Raw genomic sequence first — 17110 nt, forward strand, 5'->3', positions numbered from 1 at the left:
GTATTCTGTTAAAAAGATTTATAGGCATAATGTAGATGATCAGATTTACAAAAGTTTGTTTATAATGTTATGCATTTAAATCTATAGAGACTTCACACATGATTTAATTATTTCTTGGTACACAGATACTTCAGATTTGTCATTCTTTAGAGTTAATATTCTGAAAATGTATTAACTCTGGACAATAGATGTACTTAAATTTCATTACTATACAGTTTGGGTTAATACGCTTAATAGTTAAGCATTTATTTCATTATTGTTTCTGAGTACTAGCTTAGAAATGTATCGGCAAAATAAACCAATCAAATCTATTAGATCTTCAGACACAGAGGAAGCATTTTACATGTTCCATGTCCATAGAGCACATTGTGACCAAGTGGAAATGATGTAAAATATGTATTTTAAGCCAGTCTGTAGTTGTTACTTGTGTCCCTGTGTGTTATATATGTATTCCATATGCACATGAAGTAATAGCAGCATCTAATTTTGGAAATGTGTAAATGTATAGCACTTTTAGCCTTAAGGCAAATGTGGGTTCTGATTCCAGATGTTATTTTTGTTCACTGGGCAGTTGCTTAATTTCTCAAGGCTTGGTTTTAGAATTCCTGAAATGAGGGTTATAATCTGGTCTAGTCTACGTGTTGTTTGGAAATGCATTGGTGGGCATAGATGTATGTCAGACTCTTGAGCACATTGTCCAGCAAATGACATCTCCCTTTCTTTCTGACATCACCTGTTCCTGACTTTCTGGAGCTTTCATATTTGGGTTCAGGGGGAAAGTGCTTGTAGGTTCTTTATACAAGGCTCAAATGCTTAAGGGCCTGGGGGAGTTCAGTGCTCATCTTGGCCCAAGCCTGAGGTGGAGGATGTGTGCTCTTGGAATGCTGTATTGCAGATGAGCCTTTTTTTTTTTTTTCATGCCTTGCCTTTCATGTCAAATCCTGAAAAAAGAATCTCCCTCCTCACCTCCAGGACACTGTTGGAGTAATCTATCACAGGAATCTCCCTCCTCACCTCCAGGACACTGTTGGAGTAATCTATCACAGGACAACTGTTGTTAAGTTAGGATTCTCATTTGTGAACTATGTAGTAAGCATCATACACTTTGAGGGTGTATGTGTTCATTTATGGTTTCCTGTAGAGAGATTAACCCTGGTGTTTTTTTTTTATTTTCTAATTTGGGAAGTGAAGCACAGAGAAATGAACAGTTCATGATTCTAGCTTGAAAGTCCAAGTTCAGTTATTAAGTCAGAAATTGGTTTTTGTTGTTTGTTTTGGTGCTTTGTGGAGCGTTCATACAGAGTGAGCATTCTTAAACCTCCAAGCTCTGTCCAATTCTTCTTATCACTACAAAGCCCACTTGTGAATGTGCACAGCCCTTTGTGTCTACAGGTTCTGCACTGACAGAGAAACCATCCATGGACTGAAAATGTAGTTCAGTCTACGAAGATGTTTCCATTTGTATTGAACACGGACAGATTTTCCCTTCTTATCACCCTTAGGTGATAACATGCCAACAAGTATTAACATAGTGTATTGTGTATTAACAACATTGTTTTGTGTTCTGTTGTATCATAAGTTAATGTAGAGGCGCTTTGAAGTGTTCGTGTAGGGTACATAGAACTATTATAAGTTTGGGCAACTGAAGATTTTAGTGTTTCCATGGGGTTCTGGAAGTCATGGATCCTTGGAGATGACTGTATGCTACTGCTCATGTAAAATAATTCAGCAAGAAAGAACATGCCCAAATTACTAATGTATCTTTAAAAAAAAGTAAAGTTCTTGCACAATTTTGTGAATATAGCTAAGAAATGTCGAATTACAGTTATAACTGATGACTTGTAAACTATTACACAACAGATCATTTTATAAGATTCCTAAACCATTTTTCAGTGGAGTGTCTTGGATTCTGCTACTATGGTGGTAAACACAATCAACATGCCAGACTGTGTGTGTGTGTGTGTGTGTGTGTGTGTGTGTGTGTGTGTGTGTGTGTGTGTGTAGCTTCCACATCCAGCAGAGGAGTGCCATCACTCACATCCCTGTGACGGAGCAACATTTTGCTAACCCGGTTTTCAGATGCCTCTTTCTGTGCACTTCTGGGGTTTGTGGAAGCATGAATTAGCTAGTCATTTATTTTGGTGATTATAGTCTGACCACAAAGTAGATCTGGTTTAGATAACAGGCATTCTTTGAGAGAAACATTCCAAACTTACTTCAGGTGTGCTGTCACATGCCTGTAATCTCAGCAGTCAAGAGGCTGAGGCAGGAGGATCATGAGTTAGAGGTCAGATTGAACTATAGAAAGACACTATCTTATAAGACACCACACACACACACACACACACACACACACACACACACACACAGAGTGCATTTTTACCCTACATGTGAAACATGGCATAATTGTCTTAATGAAATGCGTAAAACTGACCAAAACATTTGAAATTGAAAAGTTGGGAAAACTTTATTATTGTATGCGACTTCTAAAGCAAAGCTTACAATAAATGATGGTGCTTTTTCTCATTACATTGCAGTGTATGGTGCAGAATGGTTTTTCGTACTTTTGTATGCTTTAGAGGACTGGTGTGAAGGCTTCTCTCATACACACATACAAACACACCCCAGAAATAAAAGTGAGTTGTTTGTCTCTTGTGTTGTTGTTACTTATTTACTTACAGATGTTAACGTTTTTGCTTTGTTTGCCCCACTAGGTGCGGGAGATGTTGAAGATGAGAGACTCCAATGGGGCCCGCATGTTGACGTTGATCACCGAGCAGTTCATGGCTGACCCTCGCCTGTCACTTTGGCGGCAGCAAGGCACGGCGATGACTGACAAATACAGGCAGCTCTGGGATGAGCTTGGTAAATGAGTTTCCCGTCACACTACACTGAGCTGTGTGGAGATAGACCACAGCGGGCTCTTTAAGAACGTGGTCCTGGTGATGCAGGAGAGAGCTGCTGCATGCAAGTGTGCTTTGGGCAGATGAGTAGGAAGAACAGGGACTGGGGCCTGGAAAGAGCAGCTGTGGCAGAGCCTGGGGAGTGTCTGCTCCTGAGTGAAGCCAGCACAGGAGTCTCCCTTTACATACTTGGTGACAGGTTCTGTGTTTTCAGGACAAATGGTTTATGTTGTAGGATCAGTTACTATTTCATCTCAATTTTTGAGTCTGCCTTGCTCTTTTCCCCTCATTGGAATTCTCAAAAGTGATTTGGATACTCTGCATTTTCATCCGATACAGACCTCGTTCTTTGGAACTGTTCTTGAGAATGGAAAAGATATGGCAAACTCTAAAATTTATTGTCCAAAATTTCTGGTGATTAAAGTTGTAAATATAACAGGTGCCTGAAAAAAAAAGAGAAAGATTTTCTTGTCATGTTCAGCATGAAAATACTGGGAATGAGTCTCCTTACCCAATGCTCAGTTCTACAGAAATAAAAAATGATAATACATTTGTTACCTTGTCTTTCTGTTAAGAAATCTATAGGGTGACAAACACGTATCACTGTCCGTTAGTTTAAAAAGAGGAAGATGCTTGCTGCATATGTACTGCCATGAAATTCCTGAGGACTGATGATGACCACTGCCTGGTGTGCTGTCATCCCAGGCCTAGACTAGTTCAAGAGGAACATTTGTCTCCGAAGTTCCTCCATGATCGTAATGGAAGGCACTTTGGAGATGAACTATTCGGAGATAAGGAAACTGAGCTCCAGGGAGCAGATTTCTATAAGTTGGTGAGATGGACTCATTAGGATTATACAATAAGCTACTAAAAAATGATGTCAGTATTCTTTCTTGCTTGTTCAGGGACTTGATTGTAGGTAGAAACTCTGGTTGGGTTTTTTTTCTATAGTAGTACATCTGCTACGTGCCAACTATTAGGGTGTTTCTATTGATATTTTTCTCTAGTATTTTTTAAAAATAGTATCTTGTATCTGGTACTTTCCTTGGGTCTCTCGAAATATTGTAGTAGCTTTTCCCCAGTCAAATTTAAATCAATCTGTAAAAATAGTAAATAGCTTCCATGTGTTGCTATTAATCTGAGTGCATGGTATGGTACTGAAGAACACAGGGTAATACATGGTTTACATAAATATTACGGAAAATTGAGTGATTTAGTTTTCCAAATAGCCTTTTAAGCTTGTGACTCCATAATACGTGATGAATTCACTAGTCTGTTTATAAAGGTTAAAAAGCACTAGCATTAAAAACCAATAATGGGGTGCTGGAGAGATGGCTCAGTGGTTGAGCACTGACTGTTCTTCTAGAGGACCCGGGTTCAATTCCCAGCACCCACATGGCAGCTAACAACTGTCTGTAACTTTTAAGATCTGGCACCCTCACACAAACATACATGTAGGGTAAACACCAATGCACATAAAATATAAAAGTTAAAAAATAATGGAGGAAATCACGCAGGGAAAAAATATTGGGTTACAATTAAATGTATAAAATATTAAGTTGTGATGCTTAGAAATGTGAAAGTACTATTTTTACTGGTTAGAAAGAAAATGCCACTTGGATAATTTGGTTACCAAAAAAGAAAGAATACAAGGGATAATGTGTGAACAAACCTTACAGTGTTCACATTAATCTGTAGTCAGATCTCAGCTTTCCAGGTTGGCTTTGAAAACCGTGTGTCAAGACCTTCAGTCAGAGCCAGGAGGTCTCATTGGTGGAAGATCTTGGCAGCTGACTCTAGTTATATTCTTAAACAGGACTGCTTTATTAAGAGTCAGGTTTTATTCAAGTTGTTTGATTTCAGACAGGGATCAAGAACGCACACGCACATGCACGCGCGCGCGCGCGCGCACACACACACGTACGCATGCACTCACACACATCTACAGGTACACACCCTGTCCCACCTTCCTCCCCCAGCACCACCCCCACTTCTTTCTTCCACTGCCCCACCGTGAAATCATTATTAGACTAGTGAACTAGCCTGTGCACTCTGATGCCAAGTAGAGCTCACTTGCCGTTGAATGGAAATCTAAAATTTGTGAGGAATCCCCTATAGAGGTCATAGTAGATATCACATCTTGATATTTGTTCACCAAAAAATTAACTTAAAGTTCCTTCTACACTACAAAAGGAAAGGCTTTTGCTTCTTAATAAAATGGGGGAATTTGACTTTGTGCCCCTACACAGGGCTCACATTGCTTCAAGGCTGTGCTCTGGAATTAAATGCTGAGCACTGCCAGATGCCAGACATTGAGAAGAGGCTGAGTTTTGTGGGCAAATGGGATCTGCAAGTTAATTGGTGTTTTCTGCAGGCTTCTGGCTGTGAAATGAAATTGGAAGCCCTTTAGCCACATGGATAATACAGGACCTGAATACAAATGTCACATGTCACCATCAGGACCCACTGTGAGACAATAGTGTTCCCACTCCAACATTGCACCATTACAGATCATTTAAATATGGGGATTACATTTACACTAAAAGCCCCATTTGCCTTTTACTGCAATTTAAATGTCCTCTTAGCAAAAGCTAAGTGACAAATTAAATGAAAAAAGTGCCCACATTTTTAAAGCTGTAATGCAAAACAACCTTTTATTGCTTCTCATGTGCCACGAATGAATCATTATACTTGTCAACCCTAAACCAAGCCATAATTGGAGCAGCTACTGTTATCAAAGTGGGGCCGCTCCGTGACAGCTTAATAAAGCCGAAACTGTTAAATTAAATCCCAGATGCTTAACTCCTTAGCACCAGTGGCTTCGATGGGTCCATCTCTGGCAGTGGCCAATACACCAGGAGAGGAAAAAAGATTGCTGGCATGAAAGCTTCCCTGCGATAAGTGTACAAGTATCATAGCCAACTAACTCTGCGTCTTGGCACAGGACCTGGCGCCATCAGATTGTCAGCCAGAAAATGACAGAATCGTTTCCATAGGACCAGATAGCCCCCCTTCCCAAGATTTGTAACTTTCTGGTTATATGTGATTTATGAAATTTCATACTGTTGATGCTTCAGAAATAGTTTAAAATAGCACAGTCATTTTCTAAACTCTTCCTTTTTACATAAATATGTGCAAAGTTGTTTGGGGCAGCCCGTTTCTTCCCCCCATTCTCCAGCTAACAAAGCAGCTAGTTTTTCCCAGGCCTTCCCAGTCTGAGTGCCTGTGATACTCGTGTGGGCTGAGTTAATTTTTGTGATTTACTCCCTGATGTTCATGATGTAGGATGAAATAGATACAGATGCATTCTATTAAGACCTTGCTTATTGCACCTCGTTTGCAGATGCATTTATCTTGTGCATGAATCAGTTTTTTTCAGATAATAATTTTACTCTCTGTGTGTGATGTTCATTTTCCCAAACACATGGCAGTGCTCTGAAGATGAGGAATTTTGAATCATAATCAGCTATGGGGAAAAGTCTGTATGACAGTAAGACAGAAAAGCAAGCCCCATGGCAGTGGTGGAGAAGGCTACACGTTTGATCAGGGCCATGAGTTTGGTAGTCAGTCAGACACGTGCTTCAGCTCCTACTGTCTTTATTAGTGACACACACATTTTCTGGGAAGCAGCCCCCAGAAGGACTTGTGGCAAGCACACCTACTGTTATTCCTAATGGCTGCCTGTCCACCACAGTTACTATGCAAGTCTTTAGGGATGAAGGAGTATAGTGTAACCTCTCACAGGCTTGGTGGGTCTCTTTCCTTAAATGTTTTATAAGACTGTAATTTGACTTTGCATCATAAAGCTATAGGTTGTGGCTGCCAGTCTATTAACACCTAATTAAAATGGATGTCATTAGAGGAAACCGTTAAATGCAATTTAATTACAGTTTTTGTCACATGGAAAATTCTTAACTTTTCAAGTCTTGTATACCTTTCCCCCCACGTTTCAAACACTTAGTTTTCTCTTGGAGGAAAATCAAGAGCTTTGCTGTCTAGTGTGTGAACCTTTCTCACAGGAAGAAGATGAGCTGTAAGGGCAGAACAAACCCATACTGAGTTTGTTCACGTATTTCTTGAGAACAAGGTGGTGGCTCTTGTAATTCTTTTCACATCTTTTCACCTGGGGACCAACTTTGTGTGAGCAGGAGCTGGCAGAGTTAAGCATTTCTTTCTAATTCTAATTTCATTTGAAGAATACAGTAACAACTATCATGTTCCAGGGTCAGGTGTGAGGCTGAGTGGTAGTATATAGACCCAGGGCACTTGGAATCAAGGTAAATTTTTAGTCACCAGTAGAGAACTCAACCCACCAGTTGGAGCCACATTTATAGAAAAATACTAAAAATGACCTGCTCCCTGGACCCAGAATACTTTCTCATCTGCATCCCAGATGCAAATAGCAATTCTTTTGCACCTACTCTGTTATTTTTGAAGTCACACATTCAGAATAATCCTCTTAATTTAAGATGACTGTTCACAGCCAGAAATGAAAATCTAAATGTTCTGTTCTGGGGAATGCCATCTTACATCTCTGAACACAACAGGCTTAATAACTACCACCCTTTGTTTCTATGGCAAATTCATATACTTTGGCTTGACATACGTTAAAGTCAGTTATGATTAAAAACAGACCAAGGAGTCACTGTTTCACACGAAACTAGAAAGCCGTACAAAATGGCTTGTTGTATACAGGGTTACTTTGTTAGACCATGAAGCAAACAGCAATCCCCCAGAAAGTCCTTGCAGCAGAAAGATGTCAACACAGACTGGGAAACCTCCATACAGCTGTCAGTAGAATTCAGGTCTGATGAAGTGCTCATCGGGGCTTGCTTGTCATCTATCAGTCTGTCTTCCCCTGGGCACAAGAAGAATGCAGCTTTACCACTGCATATGCTGCTGGTGCCTCCTTCCCCTTCTTTCCAGACGTTTCATTTCGCTTGGAACAAAGCACTATATCCAGAAGAATAGGCGTGCTGGATCTAGATTTTAATGTTAGTAAACTAGTTAACTGCTAGTAAAGAGGGAGTTGAGACTTGCAAACCTCAGGAGACCTGTAAATTAAAACAGTTACAATGAACCAGGAAGTCAGAGATGGTAGGTGTCAATGGGAAGAAGTGCCTGGAGAAGTAGTACCTGGGAGTGTCCCAGGAGGGAGAAGCATTGTGGAGCAAGACGGGAAGGCTCAGCGAGAAAGGTGTTTACTGTCAGAATCAGAGCTGTAAGCTCTCCAATCCAGCCTTGTTCGTTGGTACTTAACCTAAAAGAGGAGGAGAGGGAGACAGAGAGAGAGAGAGAGAGAGAGAGAGAGAGAGAGAGGAGAGAGGAGAGGAGAGAGAGAGCAGAGGACATGGGCTTTTGTTTTTGTTTTTTAATTTCCCATTTTGGTCCAACTACTGTTGTTAGCACAGTTGTCCACAATGTTCAAGCACTATACTCAGCAGTTTCTTGTGTGTGTCTTGCTACTTAATCCTTAAAATGACGCTGGGACGTAGGTATAATTTTTAGTGCTAATTTTCAACCAAGAAAACGGAATCTCAAGCAGGCTAGACAGCATTAGCAGTTTATCCTAAAATACTGTTTGATGTATCTGGCAGGCATCTATACTTTGTATAGGCCAAGTGGAGGTGACCAAGTGGCCATGAGTCTTGGCAGAAGGGCTTTTCCTGTTTGCCCACCCACCCTCACTGTGCCATCATCCGGGCTGAACTTGCCCCTATCAGCAGCCATGTGTCCAGAGATTCTAGCTTCAGACCTTTAGGGGAAAGCAAACACTGAATAACCACTTAGTGCTGCTTTGGAGAGCAGTAACTATAACCCAGTAAGCTGATCACAAGCACAGGTAGTACAAGCTTACAGTTGGGGCCCAGTAAAGTCTGAATTATGTTCTCCAGTCCCTTTTGGTGATGGTTGATGAAGACCTTTTGCTCAATGTCTTTGTCCTGGCCTGTACCTGGCTCTGATGGCTGTCCTGGACGTGGTGACACTCCTTGATCTCATGCAGTCTGTAGGTTCTGTGAGCTTTCCTGCTCATGGACCATCCTGCCTTGGGGCAGAGTGTGCTCCTGCCTTGCTCTCCTTTTCTTCCTGTGGTATAATTTGGAGCTTCTTCTGAATGCAAGGCACTGTGCGCATGAGGTTCTGAAATGTATACTTCTCTCCAGCATTGTTCTCAGAACACTTGGTTGCTGCTGGATCCTTCTACCAGGGCCTGAATTTTGTAGTTCTATGACTTCTTAAACTGAAGTACTGTATTCTGTGGCTACAGGCCTTTGAATTCTCTTGCTGAGGAGTTTAGAGGAGGTTGGTTTTCTCTGCTTCACAGAGTAATTTGTAGTTTAAACCAGAAGTTCTGAAGGAAAGAATGTATTCTTTAAAGGAGCAAACCTATGATAAATACTTCACATGCAATTATCTGAACTGTCTTTCTTTTGACTATAGTTTCTAGGATTTAATTATCCATTTAATATCCCATATAGGAAAGAGAAAAACTGTAAATATGTATTAATAGGAAGTAATAGGCTCTCAGGATTAAATGAGATCATTATAGGTCGCTTGGTTTCATTACAGAACAAATGGGAGATTCTTAAAGATACTATAGTCCTAGTCATATGCATGTACAATTAAATCATAACAAATTTAGATGGTTTAGAATAATTTCACATTTGTGTTTTTATAAACCTCTGTTCTAAATATAGACTGTAGCAATTTGGTTAGAAGTTAAGATATGGTTTGTTGTAGTAAAATCATGTGTGCATACTGTATAGCAGTATTTACCAAAAATGGACTCTTTATACTTTGTTTAATGTTGTTGATTTATAACAGTTCACTTATAATACACATTCTTATGTTAGTGGCTAATAGGAATCTCAGAATTGGTATAAGATGTTCTTCTTTTCCCCTTGAAATAATTTCTAGGAAAGTTCTGTCCCCACTTTCTAAGAGCTGTTACTGTTCTTTTCCCCAAGAAACAATCACCAACAGGGAAATGCAGCCAAAATGCCTCTGCTGGATTGTGGATCTAGGAGGATTGTCATGGTGTAGGATATAGAGCAGTGCTTCTCAACCTTCACTGGGACCTTTAATACAGTTCCTCATGCTGTGGTAACCCCCAACCATAAAATTATTTCATTGCTAATTCATAACTGTAATTTTGCTACTGTTATGAATTATAATGTAAATATCTGATATGCAGGATGTCTGATCTATGACCCTTGTGAAGGGGTCAAGACCCACAGTTTGAGAACCCCTGATGTAGAGGGGAGGGTAAGTGAAGAAAGAAAGGCTGTGGGGCATTTCTTCCCTTGATGTAGCAGCATACAGAGATCGTTGAGGACTGAGACACTCCACCTTAAGCCATTTGGAATTTGCAAGGGCTTTGCAGAGAATCGGACATACCAGGAGTAGATTGAAAGAGGGGCATCTGAAGGCAGGCCAGAAGCAGCTACCAAGGCTGCTCTTGGTGCATGCTGGCACTGGGAAAGGCACTTCACAAATGCTATTGTTGCATTAAGTGGTTAGTCTACAGGGATGGAGAACCCAAGGGTATAAGGCATGCTTGCCCACCTTGAGAGATGTTCAGCCACTGTCCAGCAAAGCCCTAGGGGTAGAAGAGAACTCAGGAGGAGGCAGGTCCCACTCAGGCACAGCACTATGACTTACTGTGTTAGATGCTAGACTTCCTGGGAACAGTTTGGTAGAATAAAGAGCAGAAACGTGTATTTCATAATCACCGTCTTCAATAGTGATTCCTTAAAATAGCCACTTTTCTTGAGATATAAACAAAATGACTTCAATTTACACAGGCAACTTTCTTGTATTCTTTGGCGGCAGAAAGCTAAATAATTTGTAGCAAGTGAATTTTTATGAGGCTACTATTGGCTTGTCTGATAATTTTGTAACATTTTAATGACTTTCTTTAGAATTTCAAAATTAAAATTTTAAAAAATGCCACCAGAGTAAGAGACTGCTGCTTTCTCGTTGACTTGCTGGAGTGAGTTGACAGCCCCACCCGGGGACTATGTCTTTTACTGTGACCTGGTGATAGAGCAGCCAGGAACATCAATAATGTCTGAAATGTGGGTAATACACTGGGCTCTCTGGCCTTTTCTCTTGCAGAGGTAACATTTGAAATGGAAAGGGAAATCTGATTTGGATCCAACACTTTGTTGACTCCTTTCATTCTGGAATATATTAGTAAAGTTTGAATTTTTGCATTAGCGGCACTGGGAAAGAATATCAAAAGCATTCATAAATGGGAATCAGAACAGGTACCTTGCAATGGCTTAGATTGGGAGTAGCAGCTTAGATAAGCCAAGACAGCATTGGCAGAGTCCCAGGCAGGTCCCAGTTAGAACTGAGAGAAAACCATGCTGGGAGAAATGCCTTGACAGTACTGCTAAGAGCACAAAAATCCCTCTGGTGAACAGGTCGGTCATTCACAGAATGTGTACTTTCCTAGACATATAGACCAAATCATATAAAGAGGTTTTTTTTAAAGCATTAAACTACTTAGTATATTTAATATTAATGTTAATAGTGTTCTTGTCATTGCTATCATTGTTAAGACATGAAACTAATTTTCTGATCATCTTTTTAAAAAATATTTTCAATCTATGCCTTTTTTTAAAAAAATTATACCATCTTTTCCCCTTCTGTTCAAGTAACTAGAACATTGAAAGTAACACATGTTAGCTAATCTTCCTGGAAAGGTGAAAAATATAATCTGGCATATAGCTGGTGCTCAATAAATATTTGTGAAGATGAAGGTAAATGAATAATTGATGTACAATGGCATCTATCTTCTTGGAAGCTTTAAGAAGCATATTTTTAGTAGTAAACACTTAAAAAACATTAATCTTCAATGTGTCATCAATTTTCTATTCTCCCACCTTTTGGTTTATCTAGCCGCCCCTGCCCAGGATATTCCTGGGTGCCCATGTGTGTATGCACACACATGCATCCTGAAATGCAAACAGTTTAGAGTGCAGAAGGACACTGATTCCCCCTTGCCATCCATGCTGCAGGTAATCTATTGCATTAATCACGCAGCCTGTGGGAAATGCATGGGGAGTGATTATACTATCATACACAATACAATCAGCATGAAGCACTTGTCAAGACCAATACATCAAAGTTTAATTCAGTAATAGAATGAATTAGAGCAAAATGAAACATTCTACTCTCTAGGAAACGCAACACCCATCGTAAGTTCTCTTTGCACTCCACAGAAAAGTGAGTGCATTCAGAAATTGTTTTTACGAACATCCCGGAGTTCCTATCAGACAGATTATTGCAAGAACCCCCTCCCCTGTATCTTTGGTATCTCACACAAATGTTGATGGTGTTTACTTCATTGATACTCTAGAAAGAGCTGCACTGGTCAATATGATCACTTCTTAGTATGGCTTTTGATGGATTTCTGTCCTAATTGGTTCTCAATGCCCACCAAAAGGAAGACAACTTTCCGAGGCTCAGTGATGCGCTTCAGCATAAATACCAGAAGTGCTTTGCCCAAGGAGTAGCAGGCACATTAACAAGAACCTGCTTGTGTGTCCTGTAGTACCATGTATGACAGTTGTGCATGTGTCCTGCAGTTGGGGACCTCACAATCTAGTCAGGACACAGAATAAATAAGTGAGAAATAAAAGGCAGTCTAAGACAACCACAAAAAAAAAATTATATAATATGAAGCATGCTAAATAAACCATTTGAGGATCGATCTTCAACATCTCATACATTAAAATGAAGTAAGTCACTATTATAAGAAGTCACTTGTGAACTGAGTCTTTTCAGAAATAGGTTTATATGGAATTGTAGTCGTGACCGTTGAATGAACCATGGAACTGTTTATGAAGATGGTTCAGAAATAAAGCCAGCGCAGAACACATGAAAGCGTCCATGCAGGCTCCCGAGGCATTCCTTTACCTCACCTATTTACGGCGTTTTCTCCGAGTACAAAACCACCTGCCCGCCACTCTGCCTTTCTCCTTGCCTCAGATTTTTCTGTCTTTCCTTTGCTCCCTTGAAAAGGAGAGGGATGTCGAGGGTGTGGAAAAGCTGGTTCTGTGATCTCCCGCCGAGTGAGCCTCCTAATGAGGCCAAGCTCATGACACTGACAGATCAAATGCAGTGGGGAAACTTGTTTATTAGATCATGAACTAGATCCAGGATGTCAGTTACTCCCTTTAACTGCTTTCCTTCTTGGTTAAAAAGAAAGAAACTTAAAATTTTTCTGGGAGCCTGATTAGATGATGACTAAGCTTATGCCATTTAGCAGGGAGTTTAGCCCAGCTTAACCCAAGCAGTCTTAAAACTTGCTTCATTATATCCCTTGGGTCTGGTTTTGAAAATTTTCCAGAAATGTTTTAATAAATTAAAAGCTAGTGTATCAAATTTAAAGAAGAATGTGTTGCCAGTTAAACTTACTTTTCCAAATATGGAGTGATTGATGTATTAAAACTTCATTATGCTGATAATAACATTGTCATAATTAGGGTCACGGTTTTCGTGTGGTCTGACCCAAGAAGTTTTGTGACTGTAGTTTGGCTAGCACGACTAATTATTATGCCAGTGATCTCCTATTTGTGACTGCAATTAGGTATTTCATGGCCTCTAAATAAATATGATTAGATAATTGGATCATGCATGAAATTTATACTATTATAATAGCTTCTGAGAACAACAGTAAATACTGTGATTTATTTTATAACCATGGAACCCTTGGAAATACTGAAAGTGATTGCTTTTCTTGGCCTGCTACTACTTTGTAAGACTTTACGTGACACTAGTATGTAGATGCTAAACTTTCCAGCTAACAGCACTCACTTTTTGTGAATGTGGAACAAAGCAAAGTGAGCCCTTGTCTTTGAATGTGTTCGAGATGGTGATGTTGTCTGTCTCGCTCCTCTGCCCTGCACTGGCCTTTTCTCGACACCGAGCACATGAGTTAGCTTCCTAGGAATTAGTGAGGAGAGCCACATTTATGAATGAGTCCAGAGCTATCCAGTAGAGAAGATGAACAGGTTTATTTTAATTCATCTATCTCCTTCCCTCTCTATTAAAAAACAAAACCCACAAAAATCTATGACAATCACTGAATTGATTTGATATTAACAACAACAAAACACGAAAGGGAACTGCATGTAGGGTTAGGAATAGTGAGAATCTGTGGCTGATTTCTTTGCTCACAATTCATAATGCCATGTCCAGGAATATACTCCAGCAGGCAGAAAGGGTCCTCCTCAGTTGCATGCATTTCCCCAGAAATGCTGATGTAGACTTAACTTTAACAGAGCTGACCATAGTGTTTCCAGACAAAACAGATTTCATCTGACTTGAATAATCAATCTTGAATACTATGTTTAGCTTTTGTTTGCACATCTACTGTTTTAATCTATACTGAAATTACTTATTTTCTGTGCCTGTCAGTTCTGAAAACTGCAGTTTTATTTTGTTTAGTTGGGCTTTATTTAGATGGACCTATGGTTCTTGTTTGAGTGTACTTTCTTATATATGATCTGAGTGTCTAAGAACACAATTAAAGGCAGGGGTGGGGTCTTAGAGAGATGGCTTATTAGTTTAGAGTACTGGCTGTTCTTGCAGAGGACCTAGGTTTGATTCCCAGCACAGTGGTTCACAACCACCTATAACTCCAATTCCAGAGGATCTTGATACCCTCTTCTGACCTCCACAGGGACCAGTCACACATAGCAAACAGACATGAATGCAGACAACACAATCATACAGTAAAAATAAAGATACAAGTTTTAAAAGAACACAATTAAATAAAGTACAGAGTTATTATTAGCTTTAAGGATTTCAGGATACTCTTAATTTTAGTTAATAAAATATTTATATTTTAAAATAGAATGAAATGATTCTGTCAAAAAAACTAAAAACATTAGTCTTGGAATTTTCATAAATCCAAACTTTAAAAAACAACAATAACAAAAAACAAACCTTTTGGATACATAGCTAGACTAAAAGCTAAGTTGCTGTAGTGTTTAAGGACATTGTTTTGCAGGGAACAAGAATCCTTGGACAGGATTCCTATTCCCTCTGCTAGTAGCGGCATCTCTGTAAACTTTAGTCTCTTTGTCTACAGAGTAGTGCTTTTTGTTTGTTTGTTTTTTAAGGTAATGTGATAATTATGTAAATATTTAAACAGGGTTAATGTGTTATTTAAAGCAGGGTTAATGTGAGGTAAAGAATCAGTAAAATGACAGCAATTATTGCCAGGTAAATAAATATGGATGCCATTCACTTTTAGAAATGTTAGTTGAATTAGATGGAACAATCTTTGTACCCTAAAGATAGACATTTAAAAACGTTAAATGTAGAATCTAATTAGAAACCCAACATGTGTAACTTGATATTGTTAGGATTTTCCTGGAAGGGATAAAAATTTACATACAAAGCAGCATGTAATAATAATGCAGTGTATTTGGATACCTTCTATTTTGTTAAGTTTTTATAATGGCTTCTTGTTTGACTTACAGCTCTTTCATCTGTTGAGTGATTTGTTTGAATTTTATTATTTGAGCTAATAATATTCACACATGCACAAGTTGTTCTCCATTGTGGAAGTTTGTCCCTTGTATTGTATGATGTTTAAGCAGTGTCTCTGGGCCTTATTTTATATGACTAAAATAATACCGCATCTGGCCAGATATCTTTTAGAAGGGTTCAGAACCATCAGTGGTTGAGACTCATTATTTTGAATGTTGGGCCATATTTTAGAGAAAAAAAAAATAGCTTAAGAAAGGCTAATATCTGTGATAGATTCAGGAATAGGTGTTTGTTATCCTTAAAATCGATATATTTGCTAAATTTAAAATGATTATCTATAAATGTTACTGATAATGGGTAGTAGTCATGAGTGAACTGAGTCAAAACCAGACAAATTTATCTTTCCACAATGTCAAAATTTACTGGACAGACTTGCTGCTGTTTTAGAGCCTGGCAGCAGGGTCAGAGTTGAGCTCCAAGAGTGAGGTGATGCTAAGGGCAGGCAGGGAGGAATCCAAAATACCCTGTGAGTGAACAGAATTCATAGGTGATAGGTCCAGACAGGTGACTAAGAGCATAGACCGCAGTTCAAATAGGCTGAATAAACAGTTGAGGGCTGAGTGAGACTGTCCCTAGATATAGTCACGGGTTATCTGCATCTTGATGCACACACCAAATCGTCTTATGATAGACTGATTGTCTGTGTTGATCACTTCTTTATTATTGTGCAAGTGAGGTTACATCCTTCCCTTAGTGATGTATATTTGATGAGTTCTTGGTCCTAGTTTTCCTGATAGGATTTCAACACATCTGTATGCCTCTATAGTAGCAGTTCACCCTGATAAATTTATGGAGTGATACCCTTTCTTTTCCAGGAATAAGTCATTGATCAGTATTTGCCAGTGGGTGGCACCAGACAGATGGGGGCCACTCATTATCTCTTTAAATGCAGAGCTATCTACTATCCTCAAAATAGAGTCAAAAGCTGCTTGTACAAATGGAGTCTCTGAATGTATAGGCACAATCTGAAAAAACAGCAAATTTTCCAGTCTTTGGGTTAACTTAGAGCTGGGTACAGCCTGATCTCAACAGTAATAGAGAATAAAGTCTTACAAATTCAATATAATACATAGTTGGCTAATTCTGACTAGGTAATTTTTTATTTTAGGCAAAATTATACAGCTAGTATTTATAAAAATAAAAGCACTAAAATTATTATATTTAAAAACAGATACTCATCTATGGCAAATAAATGGCTAGTGGCTTACTTTTCCATTTCATAATCTAGCCAGTTTTCAAGTGTTGGCAATTGTGATACACTAAAGTTGGCCACAGGTTGTTTGTTCCTCTCCTTGTGGTAAGGCATCAGTGTTTTCCTCTCTTGAATCTAGGCACATTTTATCAGTTGGGACAGGTTGTGAGTCAAAACTGGCATTGTCCGTTTCTTGTCTCTTAGAAGTTCATCATGGAATTTCTGTGTGTGAAGCCTGGTTGTCTGAGGCTGTGTGAAGTTGGCAGAAACAGTGGGAAACAGCCCTATGAGTTAGGTAGAAATTATATCCCTGTTGTTTTCAATTGGGGAGCTGGCACCACAGAGGCTCGGTGGACTTGTCCAGAGTGGTATGACTGGTCATCCATGTCTTGCCCTTTGAGACCAAAGCTTGTTGGTAAAAAGAAAAGTTTCTATTGGAAATGTA

At 39.3% G+C, this 17110-nt stretch overlaps 1 protein-coding gene across 2 annotated transcripts in view; it reads left to right on the forward strand.

Annotated features, from left to right (window-relative positions):
* Zswim6 (zinc finger SWIM-type containing 6) overlaps positions 1 to 17110 on the forward strand; it is a 185190-nt gene that overhangs the window by 134093 nt on the left and 33987 nt on the right. For both annotated transcript variants that reach the window (XM_059276088.1, XM_059276089.1), the window contains exon 4: positions 2715 to 2865. In XM_059276088.1, the coding sequence (XP_059132071.1) occupies positions 2715 to 2865 (151 nt within the window). The remainder of the gene's footprint in view (positions 1 to 2714; positions 2866 to 17110) is intronic.

Source organism: Peromyscus eremicus, chromosome 11, assembly GCF_949786415.1.
Source record: "Peromyscus eremicus chromosome 11, PerEre_H2_v1, whole genome shotgun sequence".
Taxonomy (NCBI): domain Eukaryota; kingdom Metazoa; phylum Chordata; class Mammalia; order Rodentia; family Cricetidae; genus Peromyscus; species Peromyscus eremicus.